We start from the raw sequence: 22,509 nt of genomic DNA on the forward strand, positions 1-22,509 counted from the left end.
TATTAAATATTAACTACTGCAACAGAGAAAGCTTTCTTTTGCACCAAAATGGCTGACTGCAAATCACCCATGTCACTGCAGGATGCAAGCACTGCTGGCACTGAAGAAAGCTCTGGCTTTTGGGAAGGGACCACCTATGCTCCATAGCTGCAAAGAGGCCCAGCAGGATGTTCATCAAATAGTTGATTTCTGTCACTCCTTCACTCATCTTTGTGCCAGTCTCAAGGGAACATCCAAGTTCACCATCTGACCACAGCTGCTCTTGGGCTCTTGGCAGGCTGATGACCCAGCAGTGGCTCAGAGTGGCAGAGGGTGCTGGTCAGTGACAGCAGAGCCACACACTCTGCTCCCAGAGTTACAGATTATCTCATTCCAGAGGCCTCAAGCTCCAAGGCATGAACAAATGGCTGCTCTGCCTGTCCTAGAGCAGTGGGGAAAAAACACCAAAATATACAACTGGAACAGCTCCCACTGCCAGGCCTGGAAAAGGACAATTAAGTGTTTGTTTTTACCTTTCTAACCAAAGGTGAGCAGCTTTCCACTCAGAGTGCCATTCACAGCAGCCCCGAGCAGGCTGAAGTGCTGCAGGATTCACTCCCTCCTCTCAGACACTGAGTTGTGCTTGTGCTTCACCTCTGTGCCATGTCTCAGACTAACCCAAAGTGCTGAAAACCATTTGCATCTCCTCTCTGGGCTAAATTCAGTCAATGTCTCACACAAAGCCCTCCAGGATGAAGGCTCTGCAGCATGGGTGGGATGACACAAGCTGGAGAGCTGACAGCCCAGGGCTCTCACTGATGGTAAGATAATCAGCTTTGCCCCCTCAAACTGAGGGATTGCTACCATTTCCTAAAGCAATTTCACTGGAGCAGAAGTGCAATGATGTTTTCTAAGCTGACACACCTGCAGCTGCAGCACCAGGTTCCAGCACTGGGTTGAAGCTGGCTGCCCAAAGTCACCTGCACTACCACCCTCCACAGGGCCAATACTGCGAGGTGTCCTCATGGTGACATGGCAAAGGTGACAAGCTACCCTTGGTTTCTTTGGATAAACAAAATACTACTTAATAACTACCTTCAAAGAGCAATTGACCTAAAGTTAAAAAATAGCCAGACCATAAGGCAAGTGGTAATCACACTGCTGTCCAGTCGTGTACAGATCTGTGGCAAGCAAATTTGGAAGTCATTAAACACCCTCAGTATAAAGCAGAAATTTACTGGGACTTGAGACACTGAAAGAAGGTGTTCCGTACTAAATTACTGACCATTTCCCTCCCTTCACAACTCCCCCTGATGAAATTTCCACTTGGAAAATTAACATTTATTTTGGCTCTTTTGGCTTGACTCAAAAAGGTTCTTGGCATAGAAATGTGGGTCCTGCTTAATTCAGGATGTGAGCACCACATTCAAAACTCTCAAAGACTTGACAAGGAGCACTCATTTCCTCTAAACTGTTACAGTTATTGCTCTGATCTCTTGTCATCTTCACTGTAAGTTCAGCAGAGAACACTAGTGAACACAGTACCTGAGGCAGAGCACATACAAGGTTGGCCTTTTTTTTTTTGACTGTACATACAGAACAGTAGTGGGAGCCACTGAAACATAAACCATGCCCTAACATGGAAAGTAATACCAGATTTCTACATGTGGCATATAGAATTAGGAATTCTTTGAAAAAATTCAATTAAGAATCAAGATGATCAATCAGGCAATTTTCAGTGAGCAGGTATTTATTCAACCTCAGGCCATTAAAGGATATTTTGACAATATACTAATAAGTTGCAACAGAGACACCACAGAAGCATTTAACCTGCTATTGGGACAAGCAGCCCCTACCAAACAAACAATTTAAATAACTGTCATCAGCCAGCCAGCTCGCTCAGGAAATCAAAGAAAAGGTTTATAAAGTTCTGCAGCTGCAAACCTCCAACACCTCACACAGTGGTGGGGTCTGTGAGAAGCCAACTGCAAGAACGTGGAGCACAAAGCTGCATCTGACATCAACCTACTGATCAGAATCACAAACAAGCAGAAGAGGAAGACAGGCATGTTGCAGAATGCCACTGGTGCCACAAAGGAGCAAGGATCCTACCCCAGGACAGCACAGAAGGAGCTGTAAACTTTGTGTGTTAGAGGTACACACGACAGCTAAAAACATTTACAAACTCTGATGGTGTAACTTAATGTGCAATTTGATTCTAGCAACCAATTGTTCCCTACTGAATTCACCCAAGCATTAGGAAACACCAAAATTGTCAAACACTGGCTTTGGTCTAATGAAGGGATAGAAATGTCAACATCCATAAAATTGTGTGCAGCTTCCAAAGGTGCTAAGTCCCCACAGCTCCTACTGACTTCACATGGTACTGAGACTCTTCAGCTCCTCAAGGAAAAACCAAACCCAAGAGTTCCAGAACATGAAGTTGCTGAGAAAGCAAGCACTGTTGTGCAATGTTTTTGTTCTACTGCAGTTTGATGGCTGCTCTCCTTGTGTCTTTGTGGTCCCCCCAAATACTCATCCCAAGTCTTAGATTCTGTACTTCACTTGATGCTCCCTCACTCCCTTTCTCCCCAAGGGCAGGGGAACAAAGTGAGCAATGCTCCTGCTCTCCCTCTCCAAAGAGATCATGTTCCAACATCTCAACTTTCAGCCTACAGCCAGCACTTTCCTTAAGAAGAAAAATGCCACAGAAAGAATGAAAACAACAACATCATACCCAACTCACTGAAAGTCCTGCTAACACCAACAGCAGAAGATGGCTCCCAGGTAACCCAATGGTGTGAGCCTCGTTTCAGCTGCTCCCAGGTTAACATTCCCACCTCATCAGCCTCCTTCCCCCTTCACCAAATGATGACTTCAGACAAGCAAAAGCCCTTCTACCCCTGCACTCACTATCCCACTCAGAGAACAATGAGCCTCTTCCCAAATGCCCACACAGGAGACATTCCCAGCAGCACCCAGCCTGCCCCACCATCGAGCTGTCCTCACTGCTCCTTGCAGCTTCTCATGGAGGGAACTGAGGGAACATCTCTGCCACGTGCACCCACACAGCACAAAATCCCACCCACACAGCACATTCCAAACCCACTGTGAAGATACACAGATAAATCTTCTTACCTGTGCCTGTCCGTATGGGGGAAGCCATATGGTGATGAACAAGAATGGGAGGTGACAATTTCTTCTCAGCTGTACAGTGACAGCTCTCTATGAATTGCAACCTTTTATAAGAAATACAAGAACAGAACTGGAGAAAATCCAAACACAAGGCACTCACACACTGAGACAGACTAAAGAACACAACTTCACAAACAACAGAGTGCAGGACAACATCACCTGATTGACTGAACAGGCCAGAAATCCATCAATAATTTCAATAACAGCTGGTGGACAGACAGGGTCTCAAGATCCTGAGCCCATCTGCAAAGGAGCACTATCTCATCACTGGTCCCTACACATCCTGCAAGCATGAGCAGCATCTGGCTCCTAAACCATCACTTTCTGAAAGTCCTTCCTTTACAGCCTGGTCTAGTATTTGGACCCTGGAAAGCAGGTGGCCTGTCTGATATAAATCATGACTGGCATCAGCAGCCAGTAAATATACCAGTTTTGAACCTGCTCTGCATTTGCAATTTTCATTTATTTTGCTAAGAAAAGGTTTACTCCTGCTTGGTGGCATAACAGTTAAAATATGCTTACTGCCATTCTCACCTCAGCATTTGTTACTCTTCTTTCCTAACCACGAGGATTCTCTACATCTACAAATATTTACTGTAATAATATGTTACTGACTATATATTTACTCAGATTTCTTTTACTTTCAATTACATGAGGAGATGGTAAGAAACTCTTCTATTTGCTAGACATCCTGAATTGAATTGAAATGCATAAAAGAGCATTTCAATATAGTTTTGTAAAAACTGAGCCTTAAGAGCATTGCTTTCTTCGGTGTATTTATCAAAGCATGTAATATAATCAAAGCACTTAATAGGTTCATTTAACCCAAGAGGTAACAAATTTACTCATTAGATCAGCAAACTACTTGTAGGGATCTAGAAGCTCATTTTACAAGCTTCTTAGATGCCTAAAAATGCAGCTAAATATTCAGTGGGAACGATCTCATTTCCTTCTCAGAAGGAAATTTGGCACCTAACCTGTCTAGGCACTTAGGATACCCAGCTTACCTGGTCTGCTAAATTACAAAGCATCTGTGAAAGACTGGCCATAACTCCCTCAGCCCTTGAATTTCCACAGACCTCATTCTTTCATTGTCCTTCTAATTATAAAGTAAGAGTGACTCCCCCCATTTCCTAGCCAGTTTCTCCATTTTGAAGGCTGTATTGAAAAAAGTCACAGGTCACTTTCATCAGCTAGCTGATACTGAAGCCAATAATGAGACTTTCAGTTACGAAACAGGAAAGAGCTGACAGTCACAAACACAAATAGCAGAGCTGTTCCCCTGTAGAGGTAATTAGCACAACACACAGCAGTGGTATCTTCAAAACCTGAAATAAGCCTGAAAATTAAAGATGTTTTCCCTGACTCACTGCAAAAACATAAAACTTCATCTCATTAATCAACATGTTCTGAATGCTTTAAAATTTCTTAAAAATGTTATGACTAAAATAGGCTGAGCATAAAATCCAATTATAAATCCTTTGAAATAGTCGAAATTTAATTACACTATAGCTATTTCTTTATTTTTTTTTCTGTTAATTTCAAGTTTACTGTTGCTGCAGCATTGCTCCAGCCGCAATGTGACTTGGAGAAAAGAGGAATGGCATGCTCATTGAAAACCCACCTAGACGCGTTCCTGTGTCAGCTGCTCGGGGTGGCCCTGCTTTGGCAGGAGGGCTGCGTAATCTCAGAGCTCCCTTCCCACCATAATGACTCGGGGATTCTGTGCAGCGGAAGGGGACTTCAGTGGGGCCTGAAGGTCTTTAGGGGCATTAGCGCCGCACCGAACCACAGCCCCAGGTCCAGGTCCGGGCCCGGCCGCAGGCGCTGGGGCGGCTCCCCCGGGGCAGCGCGGCGCCGGCGGGCGCACCCGCCAACCGCGCGGGCCCATGGCAGAGCCCGGGGCGCGGAGCCCTCACGGACAGAGCCAGCGCCGCGCTCCGCCGCACCACTCCTTCCTTCCCTCCTCCCCTCTCTCCCCCGCCTACCTGCGGCGGCAGCGCCCGGCTCTCCGCCGGCCGGGCAGGAAACAGCGGTGGCGCCGGAGGAGGGGCTCCGCGGAGCGCCCGGCCCGGCCCGCCCTCAGCTCTGCCGGCCGCGGAGCGCCGGGCCTGGGCGGCGGGGCCCGCGCTCTCCGCCGCGGCCGCGAGCCCTCCGCGTCTGCTCCGCCGCCCAGTGCCGCCCCCGGGGCTGGGAGCGCGGCCCGGAACGGCTCGGCTGGAGACGGGCTCTGTGCGGGGCCCGGAGCAGGCGGCAGCGTGGCCAGAGCGATGGAGCGCCCCGCCTGCGAGGAAAGGCTGGGAGAGCTGGGAATGTTCAGCCCGGAGAAGAGGAGCTTTGGGGTGACCTCACTGCGGCCTTCCAGTGCCTGAAGGGAACCTGGAGGAGAGATGCGGCAAGGCTGTTCAGTTGAGCATGTAGTGACAGGACAAGGGGAAATGGGTTCACACTGACAGAGAGCAGGGTTAGATTAGAGATTAGTGTCAGGAAATCAATTCACGGTGCCAAAGGCTTATGTCCAAAAAGGAGACTGAGAAGTAAGTAAAGCTCTGTAGCGTTATTTGAATAAGGGAGAGGCCACGGGGCATTTCCCATGGGGTCTCTCAAATTGCTAGAGGATGCAGCCTCCTTTTTATCCTGATTTCCCAGCTGCATTTCCCCCTCTCTTTCCCTGGTGGCTGAAGTACTTGAGAGGTACAGACTTTCCAAATCGCCTAATACAGTCTTCTAATGTGTATCCTGGTCTTTTTCTACAAGTCCAGGAATTTATCATGGGCTTGGGTAAGCAGCAGTCTGTTTCAATTAGTGGAATTCCTCTGGAATTTTTGGTTCCCTTCATTGCTTCTTTCATCTATCAGTATTTGGATTAATCTACCTGCAGGCCCACACTTTGTTTGTAAAGACACCTCCCTCTCATTGCATTCTTGGATTCTGGTGAGGCATAGGGAAGGACAGGCATTGTGGTTGCTCATCCTGGAAGTGTCCAAGGCCAGGTTGGATGGAGCAGCCTGGAAGTGTGGAAGGTGTCCCTGCCCATGGCCGGGGATTGGAACAATATGTTCCTCGAGGTCTCCTTCTAAGCCAAACCATTCTGTAATGCTGTGATTGTAAAACATGGTTGTGGAACAGAACATCCCATTCCATCTGAGCTGGGATGAAGGAGGAGGAAAGGGGCTGTGTGCCACAGAACAGTGCCTGGCCCTACTCTGAGAATTTAGTCTCAGAATATTTTTGCATACTTGTCATCCAGGTTTGTTTCAGCCACCAGCTCAGTAAAATGCAGTGTGCTAGTCTGATAGAGCACCAGGAGCAATCAAACGAGCGTTAAAACAGCTGTGTCACATATGGCTCCTGAAATACCACACTGGCTCCTAATACCAGTACAGTCCTGTCAAATATTAAAAATGCTGCCATTTCCTCAAGAATGGTTTAATAACAGAGGTTTTTGGCTTTGTAAACTAAGCCTTCATTATGATTTAATTTCTGATTTAAGATAAACCATCTCCCCTCAGTTCCTTGTTCAGAAATTGAAAATGCAGGATGAGAAAATGAAGGAGAAATATAACTCACAATTTTTGTCCCTTTCCTGCAGCTGCACTGGGGACTTCTTAACCTCCCCATGCTTTATATGATCACATAAAATAACTCTCTGTGTAACAACTCAAAATGTTACAGGTCTACTGATGCTCTTGATTTTTATGATTTAGACGTAAAACACAAATGTAATTCCTAAAATGAGCAAAGAACCTAAATGCCATGTACATTTTTAAAAGTAACACCCCAGATTCCAGCTGCAAGCAGCTTTCCAAGGGGCAAAATTAAAAGCAATGAAGTCTGCCAACCCTCAAAGGAGGGAATTTTTATCACTATGCCAAACGGAATCATTACTTCACTACTCCAGTTACAAATACACATGGGTTATTAGGGCTACACCAGTGGGTATTTACTAGGTCTGTTTTTTAGTATGATAGAAATTACTGAAATTGGAATGTAAGATAACTGTGTAGGGTATATATCCCTTAATGCTGTACATGCTGCTGTAAGTGCACTACAGCCTTATGCAATCGCTGACTCAGCCGCACTCAGCGGGAATCTGGTTTACAGGAATCCGGTTCTTTATGGGAATCTGGTTCTTTGAGGAAATCTTGAGGGAATGAAAGGGAATCTTTACAGGAATCTGGTTCTTTGAGGGAATCTGGTTCATGGGAATCTAGTTCTTTGAGGGAATTTGTTTTTTAAGGGAATCTGGTTCTTTAAGGGAATCTGGTTCTTTGAGGGAATCTGGTTTACGGGAATCTGGTTCTTTGAGGGCTCAGCGGGAATCTGGTTTACAGGAATCCGGTTCTTTATGGGAATCTGGTTCTTTGAGGAAATCTGGTTTATGGGAATCTGGTTCTTTGAGAGAATCTGGTTTACGGGAATCTGGTTCTTTGAGGGAATCTGGTTCATGGGAATCTAGTTCTTTGAGGGAATTTGTTTTTTAAGGGAATCTGGTTCTTTAAGGGAATCTGGTTCTTTGAGGGAATCTGGTTTACGGGAATCTGGTTCTTTGAGGGAATGTAGTTCTTTGAGGGAATTGGTTCTTTAAGGGAATCTAGTTCTTTAAGGGAATCTGGTTGCGGTTCCCAGCCAGGTCAGCGGGAATCTGGGAATCTGGTTCTTTAAGGGAATCTGGTTCTTGCACCCGCTGGGTTAAGATACCATTGTGTCCGCGGTTCCCAGCCAGGATCTGATGGAGTCAGCCTGTTCCTCTCCTGGGTGAGCTCTCACCGGTGCCCGTGTGTCAGCCCAGCTCTCGCTCGGTGGGCTCGGGCTGGGTCCCGGCGCTGGTTCGGTTTTTCCGCGCCCAGGTCCCGCTGCCCGGCGGCTCCATCTGGCGGCAGCCGCAGCTCGGGAGAGCCCGCAGCTCCTCTCAGGGATCTGGGGAGCCCGCAGCTCTTCTCACGGGTCTGGGGAACCCGCAGCTCCTCTCACGGGTCTGGGGAACCCGCAGCTCCTCTCAGGGATCTGGGGAACCCGCAGCTCCTCTCAGGGATCTGGGGAACCCGCAGCTCTGCGCCTGCCCCTCGGGAAGGGCCTCCTGAGCACACGCAGCTTTGCTCCGGGTACAGACATTCGTGTGCTTTTTAGTTCTAGGAGCTGGTGGAGTCGGAGCAGCTCAAGGCAGTCCTGCTGCACATCCGATCCTGTCAATAATCTCACTGTATTCTGTCTCTATTTAGGGACTTCCCTCTTAGGAGGAAAGGCTGAGGGAATCGGGCCTGCTCAGCCTAGAGAAGACACCTCATCCCTGTCTGTCAGTGCCCAAAGGGAGGTGGCAGAGCACGGACCAGGCTCTCAGCAATGGAACAGGAGGCACAGGCAGGAACTGATGCCCAGGAAGTTCCACCTGAACATGAGGAATGACTTTCCTGTGCAGTGACCAAGCACTGAACAGGCTGCCCACAGAGGGTGTGCAGTCTCCCTCACTGGGGACATTCCACAACAATCCTGGACACAATCCTGGGCCATGTGCTCCTGGATGGCCCTGCTGGAGCACGGAGGTGGGGCTACTATGTTCCCTGCCAACCTGACCCATTCTGTGATTCCCTATTCACTGCAATGAGCTGGGCTCTTAATAAATACTAAATGTCATTGCTCTTCCCCCATCCCTTTTATCCAGCATTGATTCACGGTTTCATTTCCTGTATCAGGATGTTTTATATTTTTTTCCTCTTCAGGTTACTAGAATCTCCATGCTTTTAAAAACCAAGACAAAAAACCACATTCCCTTTCACCCCAAAATCCTCATTATGTGTCAAAAGCAGGCATCAGAAATCAACCAACAGCAGTGGTGCACTGGCATTCTGGTTTGAAGAGCCTCTTGGCAGATTTCTGTCAAAGGCTTCCCTAACATACAGCACCCAAAATGACTGCAAGCTCCTTCATTGTGTCCTCAGCCTCATGTTTGCATAGCTTTTGACATACTAAGAGATAGGCCAAGGAGCACCACAAATGTTTTCAGCTGCAGAGGGGCTGTTGCTACCAAAACAATGATTCATTCTGGCGAAACTGTCCAGAGACACCTGACCCAATTATTTGAAACACATATTACCTTCACAGGAAACCCTGACAGATATTTTTATTCCAAGATGAGACACTAAATCTTGTTGCACAGAAAAAAGGTTGTTTCTCTACATTTTATTCCATGCTAGAAAATCCCAGAGAAAACAGGAGGATTAGGCAACTGTGACAGAATTAGTTTCATCATTTCATCTAGTTGCACCTTTTTTTCCCCCCTTAATATCTTGAATTTTTTTTATTATCACAATGGCAAGACAAAGAACCATTCCAAACTTGAGGTGTGCATGAAGTAATATTGATCTGTTTGTCTAAGTTTGCAAAGCACCTAAAAATACTCTCAAGGTTTTCCTTCTCTGTCAATGCATTGCTTGGATTTGGATGAGGATGGTTTAACTTACAATGTTAGCTCAAAGCAAAGAAAAAAGAGGAAAAAGGAAGAAATGTCATGTGTTCTCCAGAACATGTGGTGGGAGTGGGCCACAGAGAAGAAAGGGGATGGAGGATGTAAGAAAGCAAGTTTCTAATCACATCCCAGTTTAGGAAGGTATGGGATTCCTGTTGTTTCCCCCCAAAGGCTGGAAAACCCTGTGCTGCAGTGATGAAAAGCTGCTTTAGTTATCCCAGATATCTCTGATATCTCTCCATAGAACTTCCATCTCTCCCTAGGTATGTAATACCCTGGTATGTATGCTCTTACAGGGTCACAGCAATCACAGCAGCTGTTCTGGAAGAGTCTGCCTCTTCTTCATATTACAGTGATCATTTGAACCTTCCCTTCTTGACAACCCAACAGTTTTATAACTTCTGAGCTCCTCATATTATACTCAGGATTGCCAGGAGAATGGTGAGCCTTCACAGGATCAAACAAGGCACAACTGGATCAAAAAAGGAAAATTAATATGGAAGAAATGCTACAGCATTTAAATCCTTAAACAGAGCTACTCAGTAAGGGAAATTTGCAACTGCAGAATGGCTTTTCAAAAGGAATGAGAAAAGGGAACATTTCTAAAATCAGGAACATAACTCCAGTTGTCACCTATTAACACTCTTTACCCCTGAGCTGGAAGGTGTAAATAATACAGTAGAAATGACCAAATCACTGCAGAAAGACACAATAGCAGGTTACTGAGATCCACTACAAGCAAAGCATATGCTTGATGGCAAATCTTTTCCCCATTTCCTACACTAGATATTCATTGGGGTCTGACTTCTAATTGAATGCAAATAAAGAATAACAGGTTTTTGCATATGAAGCGAAGCTATAGAACATCTGCCTCTTCACAGCCTTTCAGTGTACCTTATGTGATGTTAAGCAAAGAAGAGGTTTGCCTCATCAGCTTGTAAGAAATGGTGAATTTGAAGAACAGTGTGACAGAACTAAATAATTTCATTTCTGCTGTAAAAGGTGTCTCTTTGATCTCCCCATGTACTCCTAGGTGATAAAATGCCAAGTTGGGCAAAATCAGTTTCAGTGCCAAAAAGATGGACTACTGGTACAGAAGGTCACAAAACACTATTAATTGCCTTATATCATCTCAGTCTTGAAAGATATCCAAAAATACAGGCTAGTGCTTTGGAACAAAGCACACATTGCTAGCTAGCATTATCCAAGCAAGCTGTTAAAGGCACTTTAGGCATGCTCTTACCTGCAAATGGAATAGGCTAAAAGAGCAGGAGACAGGTTCTTTTACAGTAGTCATTTATGCTGTTTTTTTTACTTCCTCAGCAGTCTAATTCACTAATTGTGTTTACTGGTATAGTCATTTTGTGACCTTTTCAGAAAAAAGCTACAGCAATCTGAATGTAAAAGTCAGTGTCCTGAAATTAGCTTACATGTTTATAGGTTATAGCATGGACGAACACTGATGTGGAAATAAAAACCTGGTTAAAAAATAGCTACACAAAATACCAGAGAGGAGCTAGAAAGATTCCCAGAGAGGAGCTAAAAAAACCATCCCCATCTCCTACAGCCACTCTTTTGCAGAGTGTGTCTAACATAGTGCACACAAGCTTTTGTCAAAACTCTAATTAAAGGACATACATCAAGTAGACAAACATCAAAATCAGATATAAAATGCCTATTGTACATTCAGTTAAGGAACAAAACTTTTGAGTATCAAGGATGGATGACATTTGAAGGTGTCTGGAATAACATCAGCAATACATTTCCGCTTGATACTATTCACTGGTGTGAGAGAATGTGCACTGGTGCTTCTGGAGTCTGAGAAGAGTAATGTGTGTAATTCTGGCCCCCAACACACGTTACTTTGGAGACATGCTGTAAGCCCAAAGAAGCTGATTTCAGTCCTAGCAGAGCCAAGGATCCTTGGCTGACTTCATTTCTAACCTTACACCCACTCCAGAGGTGCTGAATGAGAGGCCCAGTTTCCCAAAGGAACACAGAATCATTCTCTCCAGCATTCCTGGATTTGAGTTCTGATCATGTGGCAGGCAGCTGGGCAGTAGAGTGAAAGAGGCCAGCTTATACAGATTACATTACCTGATTTTCTTTTATCGTGGTAAGTTGGAGGCAAAAAGATGAAAAGGTGAATTTGAATTACTCTCTACAGTGATGGACCAGATTTGAAGCTTCCAGAAGTCACTGCAAATGCTCAAATATAAAATGGGATTTTCAAACTCACAGTTAAGCAGATTTCAATACTGTCTCCTGGGTCATCCCACAGTGTCACAGCAAGCACAAAGTGTCACCCTTTGGGATCAATATGCCTATGTGGCTGCAGCAGGGTTCTCTGAAGAACTAAGCTAAATGAAGAGTAGGGCATTGTTTATATAACGTTTATATTGTCCTCTAACATGAGCTAGACTTTGGAAACAAAATTAACTGGAAACTTTGCAAATTATAAAGGGACCTTTTGCTGGCTTTCTGCAGACCTAATCTTGGGAGCCATTTCTTTAAGAATGTCACAAATGACTGTGTCAGGAGTAAAATTATGTGCATGCAAAACCAGTAAAGGGCATAATTTGTAAAGAACAGCTAATGCTGAATGGCTTTATGGACATGTGCATACACAATCATGAGAGGCAAGCACCACTGGAGGAGAGGGCACTGCCCAGGCAGGTGACTGAATGCTAGAAAGGGAAAGAACTGGGCAGCTCTTTCTCTACAGTAGAGTTCCAGGAAATTCTTTATTCTTCCCTAAGCAGACAAGCATTAAGTTTTCTAAGTCTGTTGGAAAGACTCACAGCAGGATGTGCCAATTCAATCAATACCATGGAAGAATAAAATGCCAAGATTTACCGCAGTTAAACAACTGTCCTAAATTTCTGACAAACAGCAGCTGTGTCTTTTCGCTAGTATTTGAGATGTGTATAAAATGTGGTTAGGGTACACACCCACAGCCAGCATCATTGCTCTTTTTTTTCAGCTGATACTCCCATCATGCCTCAAAGGTGACAAAAGGAAATACTGAGTCCAAACCTGAGAACAGGGTCTCATGAAAACAAGAAATTATGCAATCTACTGAAGAGATTTTCTTCAGAAAGATCACAGGTCTCATGCTTTAGTCATGGCCTGTTCCTTTGCCAGCAGGTTCACTGCAAGCTAAAGGATTTCTTTCACATAAGCTGCTCACGACGACTACAGAAACCTCCAGGATTACAGTGCACAAACAATGGGAGAAAAGCTGCTTCAAATAATACACCCAGACAATGGAGTTGCCAGTATGGTAGCAATGCAAAATATAGACAGGGATTTAAATGAAACGGGTGGTATCTGTATACTTTGGAGGGCTCACGTGTGCCAAATTTGGCAGCATGAGTGTTCATACTGCTTGTTGCTCCACCCCTTGAACAATGAGGCTAAACCCCATATGTGCAGGAGTTGGTAGAACACAAGCAGTTTTGCTAATCATGCTGCATGCAAAAGCAAAAAGACAAAGGAAATAGTAATGCTTAGACTAGCATTGGGGAAATAATTAAGCATGAATGAAATATTGTATGTGGATTTGAAATGAATGTTCTCGGAAACAATTGTGCTGTTTCAGTTGTGCTGCTTTCCCCCCTAAGTTTCACAAAGTAATTTGCATGTCATTTAAATAAATACCATAAATTATTGCAAAGTTTTTGTTCTTATTTACATAAAACAAAATACTAATTTCCATTATTGTTTGGATTACCTGACAAGAGTGAAATGCAGAGGTCTGAGAGGAAACCTGTCTCTCCCTAAACTATTACAGATTTCTCATGCGTGAGAGAACCAGAAAGCAGGACCCCATATTCAGCTTTGCCTAACATAGACAAGGAATGCTCTGCACATGAAACAGAGATACGGGATCAGATCTTCCAGCTGAGCCAAGCTGGAGCTCATACTGCTTTCACTTTCTTTCAGTGTCATCCACATGTCACCTATGTGACTTCACCTCTGATAAATATTTGCCTTCCTTCTTGACTACTTAACTACACTTCTATGTCAGATTCCTTCTCAAAACCTGCTTTCTCCTCTCACCCTGTCATGGGGTCAACAGTAGCCAATTCAGAACTCTTGACAGTCTCTGTGTTTAGACAAATCAGAAGAAAATAAATGACTGAAATATGGAAGTCCAGGAAAAACAGAGTAGATGATAGCCTAAAAAGTTAGGAAGGTGCACACAACTCTGCAGGATCGTATGGAGCCTGATGGCCACTCAAAACTAAATACAGGTGCCACCACCTGAAAAACCAAGTGACCTAACATCCTGCAAAAGGAGGAATTTAATACAAAGCATAATTTTTATTGTTCTGGCTATAAGAGAGTAAACAATCATTCGTGTTCCTGACCTATGAAATCTGCCTGCAGGTTTCCTCCACAATGCTTTTATTTATATCTAGTTGCTCTCTCCAGTCTAAATGGGAACCCAGGAGATATTTCTCACTCTTCTCACATAACCTTGGGCTGCTTTTCCCCATGTTGTTAAACATGTCAAACATTATAGATTGCAAGCCAGATGAACTCATTATACAGATGCTCTTTTCACAGAGGACTAGCCTGTAGCCTCAGTTTCTAAGGCTCTTTTTTGCTTTAAAAACTCACTTCCTCTTTTGGATACAAAGGCATTTAAGTATTTACTTTCCTGGACTTTGCTTATTGGAGTCCTAAGATGTGTTTCACCACAAAGGAAATAAAATTGACTGGGTGTAACTTCATGATTTCCAGATATCACTAGGGTGTGCTGTAGATCATGAAATTTCAGTAAAGCACCATTAGCATGGAAAAATCTAGCTGCTATAATAAATATTTTAAATTAATTATAAACACAGAAGCAGCTCTCCACTGACTTGAATTCCTCTTAAAACAACATACACTCTCAAGAGAAGTAGTGTAACATCTAAACAATTTAAAACATTTTTGTACACAGGCTTGGTCAGCACTCTAGCAGAAAACTAGAGTCAGGCAGATAATCATACACCTAAACTGCATGTAAGCAACTAAAATTCAAGCATGCAGTTTGGTGGAAACTGAAAAAATGAGACGGGAACCAATATCCATAACAAACCAGGTAACAAGCAATAACACTGTGGGAAACTTTCTCTGAAAAAAAAAAAAAAAGGGAAGAAGAAAGTCTGTATAAGTCACTAAAACTCACAAAGGTAGTGCACAGTGAGGGGATGAACTGTAGTTATTTACACAAATTAATTAATATAAACAATGGTGCTGAGATTTCTGGTGAGTATAACAGTAGGACTGAACCAAATTGATCACAGGAGATTGCACCTCTTGGGTGTCAGCTCTTGGGTGTCAGCTCTTAGAGCAGGAGGCTGCAGCTTTGGGAGGAAGGAAAGCATCAGCTCCCCACTCTGAGCTTCCAGCCCCTGCAGGAGCTGGGCATCCTTGTTACAAACACACCCAGCAGCTGCTCAGCACCTGGGACAAAGCACCTTCCTACTCTTGCACCTCTTACCTTCAGCCTAGGAGAAAAGCACCCTGGCCCCCCATCCTTCAGCACCCACCAGCTGCCAGTGCAGTCATGGAGCGGGGCTGGGATCGTGAACCCAGCACAGTGAGGATGCCGAATCTGAAGAGTTTTTAAGCAGAGCTAACTTCAAGCATATTTTTACACCAAAACCCACAGGCTCAAATGCAGATTTAAAAAGAAGCACCTATTAAAACAGTAACAAAAACTTAATTGGTTTACTGCTGAGACCTCAACTGTCAAGACATATCCAGAATGCCATAGTCAGTGGTAACAGCAAACACAATTATCAAGGGATGCTCCCAAGCTCCATGAACTGAGCTTGGTAGTCTTACACCATGAACCACATAGTCATTATTATAACAAATTGTATTGCTATTTGTAGCATCTAGGGAACCCCAATCAGGGCTCTATTGTGTGACAGACTGTACAAGCACAGAAAAAGAGGATGGCTTTTATAATGAGTACATCACAAGCCCCACTACCATAATTAACATTGATTAGCATCGATGCAAACAGCATGGGAAGACAAAGATTGAGCCAGTTTGGAAGCTGAGGTACTCTCTCACCCTTTAAGGTGGCTCCTTTGGTTCCCAACTGCAGAACAGAGGGAAGGCTGTTTCAGTGGGGAAGGCTGCACTGCACAGCACTCCCAGAGCACATTCTAGGACATGGGATATAAAGAGGCATCTTTGTCACTTACTAATCCACTTTCTATCACAGGCAAAACCACATGGCAGCACCACCATCAGCTCTGAGAAAAAAAAGATGGATGGCAACATCTGATCTACTCCATGTACTAGAAAAGACCCCAAAAAGCCAAGTTCACTTAAAATGAAATCTCAAAAAGTGACCTTAATGGACAAGGGATGTGTAGCTGCATATGATAAACTTCCTGCAAAAACCAGCCCTTGTAACTATCATATGCATCTCCTCATCCCAGGTCCATGGCAGTTTCCCAGACTTGCCTTGGATACTAATGCAGTTTTTTATCTGTAGGAAAGAGTTGACAATTCTGTAATGCCAGCAAAAAATGGATAGTGTGAAATCATAGGGTTGAATATGTTGATTGTGTTAATGAAATTATCTTCACTAACCAAAGATTCCAGACCCAGAACCTTCCTATGAACTCTCCTCTCTCCCCTAATGTTTCTACACTCATTTTACTGCATAACTTAACAAAATCCAGACACCTGGAATTTTACTCCCACATTCAGCACCATGGAAAATATATCCACAGAAAATATATTCCCACTAGAAATTTTGTTCAGTTCCCCATGCCATAACCTAACCAGCAGTCTGCTGTCTCTTCAGACTTACTGCTTGTTTCAAGAATTCTCATATGCAATAAACTGAACATGTATGTAAATATTTGCAGGACTAAACTGTAGCCACAATTTCAAATGCAATCAGGATATGTTGTGCTCAACTGTAGTTAGGGTCCAGTGTTTTGCTATTTTTTGCTGTTCTGGTGAAGTTTCTTAATTTGTTTTTCTTCTAAGCTACTTCCTACAATTTCACTCACAGGGAAATGAAACATAATTCTATAAAGCCTAAAAATAAACTCAGATCTGCTAAAAAATTCATCATTTCACTCCCAGGCTTCCACCAGCTGGGCTTGTCTGCTTTAGGTTTGACACCCCTGAGAGCTACAAGCATGACTTACAAAGATGAGCAAGTTTACATGAGAATGATGAAAAGATCCATTTTTTTAATCTTTGCTTTGCCAAAATACCATCCGGGGCATTTATTACTTGAAGACATTTATTTTTGGCAATTTCTCACTCCCTTTTAATACCGTACTTACATTATTTGCAAATTTGGAGCGGTAATACCCAAATCCATATTCTGCTTTACATGTACTTCTTTCAGGCTTGCTCATTACATTCGTTAAACTATTTAATTCTCAAGGATGTACTAGAGATACAGTGAAGACCCCCTGAACACCAGTTAAGAATAAACCTGTAATGAGAATAAATTACAAATGCATATCAATTGCTACAAGTCCTGTAAGGAGTGAGACCTTTCTACATCAACATCTGCTGCAAAATTAAATCTGATACATTAATAAAAGCCCTCCCCACCCAAACCAAACAATGGATGTGTAACAGTTACTCGATCAGTTAAAAGAATAAACCTTTTAAATAAATAAATTTGCGCTTCACCAATTTATGTCACTGTGGTACTTAAGGCGAAACCTTTTAAAGGAATAGATTTACTGTGCACACAGATCTCCACTGGGTATGTGTAATTATGCTAAGGAAAGGCATTACTTTTAAAGTGGATGAATGGCTGATACTTTTTGATTTACTGCTAGAAACAGAAAAATGGTAATGGCATGAAATAAGCATTTGCAAAACCGTTTTGGCAGACAGAAAATGTTTGATTTACCTAGGGCATCTATCAGGTTCTATATTTTAGATCAAAGTAGATAAATGGAAAGGCAAATGGATATTTGGAAAAAAAATCTACTGCTTTTCTGTCAGCCTTGCAAGTAAGTTAAATGTTTGAATGAGGAAAAAGCCCAAGGCTCTTTGCATGGAAGGAAATCATGATTCATCACTGCTCTGGCAATTACAGCTTTCTGTATTTACCTGAAAAGGTGACATGGAAGTCATTGTCACTTTCTCATTCTAGGCTTGAGTGTGAGAGGTGATTTTAAAGGCAGCTGGCAGCTCAGCATTTCCACCTGACACTTGAAGTAGACAATGCATACCCTGGGTCATATTTTCATCTCAGCTCCAAATTTTTTGTTTTCCTTTCTGGTTTGAATTCCCGCTGGTGTAGAAATTATGTTCTAGTTAAGACACACAGATGCAAAATCAAAAGCTACTGCCTTCTCAGATCCTTCTGAAATCTGTGCCATAGGAAATCACCCTGAAGGCAGGGTAAGGCTGACTACACAATTACCTGTAACAAGTCAGGAGGCTGAAGAACCTAAAAAATCAGCTTCTTCCTATAGCAGAATTCTTCCTAGAGGTTCCCAGTAAAAAGCATGATTTCTGATTGTGCTATGATCCTGTTCTGAACTCTTCTTACACTGAAATGCATCCCCAGGAGCTGTGTGGTAGAAGCACTGTGTCCAACCCTCAAAGCACCACCAGCCCAGTGATACATGTGCTGCAATGAACTCTTCTTACACTGAAATGCTGTGTGGAGCTGTGTGATGGAAGCACTGTGTCCAACCCTCAAAGCACCACCAGCCCAGTGATACATGTGCTGCACAGATGGTCTGAACACGCAGAGTTAATCCAAAATGTTTGGGTCACATCCAATTTGTTGTGCTTGTGGAAATCCACAGGAGGGCCCACGAACAGGACCCCCAGCCACATCAGATGCAGTGGCAGTGTGCACACCACACACTGGAAGTGCAGGGGCACTTCCAGGGAGTGTCAGGTTTGCCCTACAGGCACAATAGGATTTGCTCCTGTGCTGGGATTACTTAACATCTGGAAATCCTGACAAACACATAATCCTTGCACACAACCTCTTGACAAATGTCTGGTGTGGGAAGGACATGTCTGGAGAAATTGAGCGTGTGTCCTTCTGCCTGCTCTGTCAGGAAATGATGGAGAGGGGGGTATGGCCTCTCTAGCTCTCTCCACAGCATTATGAACATGAGCAGCAAATCCATCAGCTACTTCTGCATGCATTTATTCTGTGAAAGGGCTGACCAGCTCTTGAAAGGCCAAAGGGCAATCAAAACTCCTATCTTTTGCCTAGACAGGTAAAAAGCCAGCAGGGCTTATAATTACACAGGGAGTTGACTGCTCTCTAAGATGCAAAATAAACAGATATCTGGTGCTGCTGACTTACATGGCCTGTATTTTTAACTCAGTAGCTTATCCTCGACCACTGAAATACTGGGACAGGCTACCCAGAGAGGTTGTGGAAACACCATCCTTGCATTCAAAGCCTGACAAGATCCTGAGCAACCTGTTCAGTGGAGCAAGCAATCTGTTCACTGAGCAACACTCAGGGGACTGTGCTTTGAGCTGGTGGGTCAGGCTAGGTGCTCCTTCCAATTACCACTGTTCCGGAATTCTGTGATGAAGAACTCTCCCTTCAGTTTTGTAGATGCACTTCCCTTCTAAAAAGCAGCAGATTGATCCCACCTCTGCCTTAAGCTTACCTCTGTGGACAGAGTTCAAAGATGCTGTATTTGTGGAGCAGGCCAAATCCTATGCAGTAATCAACCAAAAATGACCAAAAAATATGAAGTTTCACCAACAGGAGACCAAGATACAGGATGCTGGCCCTCTGCTTCATTGCAATACCTGTGACTGCTAAACAGCCCCTGTACAAAGGGTTTTACATGCACAGCTCCACAGATCATCAGAAAGCCAACACATCTTCACACCAGGCTCAGCAAGCAGCACCCAGACCTTTTGTGCCCTTCAATCTCCCCTCCTCTCTCCCCAAGGTCATCTTTAGTGATGTCTCTCTGAAGTAACAATCCCCCTATACAGACTTTCACATACATAAACTCCTAAAATCAAGACTCATGACTGTAAGGCTACCAAAGGCAGGATGCTTGTACACCCATAAGTCAACGTACCTCTGCAAGCTGAAGATTTGTGCACACCCAGAGCTAGCTGGAAATTTTACACTTTGTCTGTAGAAAAAGCTTCCATGCAAGGAATAAAATAAGTCTAAAAATATTGAGCCAGAAGTAAGGCCAGACCATATTTCTCCTCCTGTTATAAATCAGCACTATATGTATATATTAAATCCAATCCCTTGATGTGTCCAATTTTAGTAATAAAAACTTAGTGAGCAAGGCAAAAGTTATTGGGTAGAGATCAATATTCTTGCTTGTTGTCCTTGATTGGCAATAATGTGATGCTTTCTCCTTGACTGTAAGAGGTGCTTTTGTGATTTGGGAGCATAAAGAAATTCTGTACTTGACAGATTTATGCAGTAGGAATACGCTAATGTCCTTTGACCCGCTTAAGAATAAATATGACCTACCAAATTGTCATTTTTATGGGTATTTACAACTGAGGCACTTTGTAAACCTTAGAACTAATATTTCCCAAAGGAAATCTGTGCTCTCGAATCTTGATAAATTATTGAAAAATACAAGCCACTACCAGCCCTACAAATTTTCTCTTCTCTTTCTCCTATATTTGGTTACATAGGAGTTGTCAAAGCAGACTGGACCACTGATCTATTTCACCAGGTATGCTGCTGCAGCCATGGGTAGTGATTCAGAGGATCCTATAGAATTTTTGGCTATTTGATAAAGGTAGTGCAAAAAAAAAAAATCCTAAAACTTGAAAGTTTTCAGTGCATGACTGAAACATTAGTTATAGAATTCTTTAAACTCTCAAATTACTGTTAGAAGAATATTACAAACTATAATTTCCACAGCCCAAATGCCACCAGCTGCATTTGCTCTCATAAATGCTTCAGCTGATAAACAAATAACACAAGGAGTAGAATAAACCAGCCCAATTCACCCAGATGCCAGTGCTCACAGCCTTGTGGGTGTAGTGCAGATATTCCTTAAATTTAATAACTGTTGCTAACCAACATCCCTAGCTCCTTAACTCTGCAGGCCAAGTGACCAGAAGCCTTCACTTAATTGCTATATCTCAGCTCCACTTCACCTCCCCACCCACTTGCCACACAAATTTTTTCACCATATTTATACTGTCCCTGCCTTCAAAGGTTTCAGGAAAGACAAACTAATTTCCCACAGAGATGAGAACTAGTGAGCTGAGGACCTCTGCCCTTCAGAATCCTCCTCTGAACAGGAAGATGACAGCATGTGACTATCTCAATAGCTTGGTCTTAAGGAAAGAGAAGTTTTTGACACAAAACTGAATAGTAACAGTGTCATCCATGCCAGAGTTATGAAAGCTATTTCCTTTTATCCTTATTTGCCATCTGAAAATTAGCAAAGAGTCAGCACTGCTCAGGACAGTATCTAAGACATGAGACTTACAGAAGCTTCTTGTTTCACCTCTTGGTTACATCCCTGCACAACAGTACAGAAGCTCTCAAAGACTTTGAACACACCAGATTTTGAGTAAAGCATCATGACGTGGCACTCAGCTCTACTTTTACTCATTTCTAAGGGCAGCTGCTTTTCTGTTTTTCTTTGCGCATCTGTGGACAACAAAATCTTTTCTCTCGCACAAGAATGTCTTCATTAAGTCAGTTTCTGCCTTCAGCTTATTCTTGTGCATACTATAATCTGTGTATATGCACAAGAAAGGCTTGAGAAGCAGACTGAAAAAACAGGAAGCTGGAATAAACAATGAGGCAGGAACTGTGGGAAACTTAAGCATCTTTTCTTGCCCTTATTGTGCTGCCTTCCTTTTCATTTCTGTTTACTGCTGAATTTAGGATTCCTCCTACATTTGTATGAAACACGATTTCAATGTTCTCTGTTTTGTGACCTCTTTCATGACATAGCACATCTAACACAGTGACCAGGTACAAAGTCAAACAATTCTGAGTTTAACTACTATCCTGAACACTTGGTTTCATATCAGATTTGCCAAATTTAAACATATATTTTTAATTTTTTTTTACACTTAGTGTTGTTCACTGAGTAATAAAAAGGTCCTAAATACCCAACAGTTCAGCAGCTCCTACTCTCTACACTGGATAGTCCATCTCTCTTTGCACAGGTGGTAGGACAGAGGGAGAAATTGCATTTTAATATACAAAACACCCAATTACCCAGTAATCCATGCACCAAACAGCTTCTCTGTCCCATTCATGAACGTCCCTCATTAATGAATCACTCATTTTTAAAGGAGTGACATCTTTTAAAAAAAAAGAATTTATAAAACACTAACATTTGCTGGCTGACACTGAATTTACTTCATGAAACAACAAAAACTTGAGTGACAGGCAAGAGAGGAGTTAAACATAGATAGAGAGTAGTAGTTTCAGCCCAAATCAGCAAAATCCCTTTTTAGCACCTTGAAAAATACCTATTTAAGATGATCAATTTTTTTAATCAAGATAATTACCCTCACACGTCTTTTCCTATCCTTAAGTGTTTAACAAGAAACATCTTAGGCTCTCCTTAGCTCTACTACTTCTAAAGCTTCTAACTGTAAGCAAAGAATCAGATTATGTTGTGAATTGCAACCCTTTTACCTCATGTGAAAGCTTTCCTGTTTGCATTGCAGAAAGGTTTTTTCCACCTTTAATTTTCTGTGCTTTTAAAGTTTAGGGTGAAAAAGCATCTACTGCTCTCAAGATCTCACTAGAGACCACCTGGCCTTTTAGTTTGGCTGCACCAGGGGAGGTTTAGGTTGATATTAGGAAAAACATCTTCACTGCAGAGATGGTCAATTCTACTACACACACCATGGCATTTCAGCCCACCAAAACAGTATCT

General features: G+C 43.1%; 1 protein-coding gene across 3 annotated transcripts in view; it reads right to left on the reverse strand.

Annotated features, from left to right (window-relative positions):
* CUNH19orf12 (chromosome unknown C19orf12 homolog) overlaps nt 1-5,512 on the reverse strand; it is an 11,729-nt gene extending 6,217 nt beyond the window's left edge. Inside the window, exons 1-3 of one of the 3 annotated variants that reach the window (XM_041426638.1) lie at nt 5,163-5,198; nt 4,799-4,897; nt 3,118-3,218 (exon numbers count right to left, since the gene is read on the reverse strand). In XM_041426638.1, coding sequence (XP_041282572.1) covers nt 3,118-3,145 — 28 coding nt within the window. In that variant the 5' untranslated portion in view covers nt 3,146-3,218; nt 4,799-4,897; nt 5,163-5,198. The other 2 variants (XM_041426648.1, XM_041426630.1) reach the window with 2 other exon arrangements.
* Nucleotides 5,513-22,509: the final 16,997 nt, after the last annotated feature.

This window comes from Onychostruthus taczanowskii, unplaced genomic scaffold (genome assembly GCF_017590055.1).
Source record: "Onychostruthus taczanowskii isolate IOZ18803 unplaced genomic scaffold, ASM1759005v1 scaffold113, whole genome shotgun sequence".
NCBI lineage: Eukaryota > Metazoa > Chordata > Aves > Passeriformes > Passeridae > Onychostruthus > Onychostruthus taczanowskii.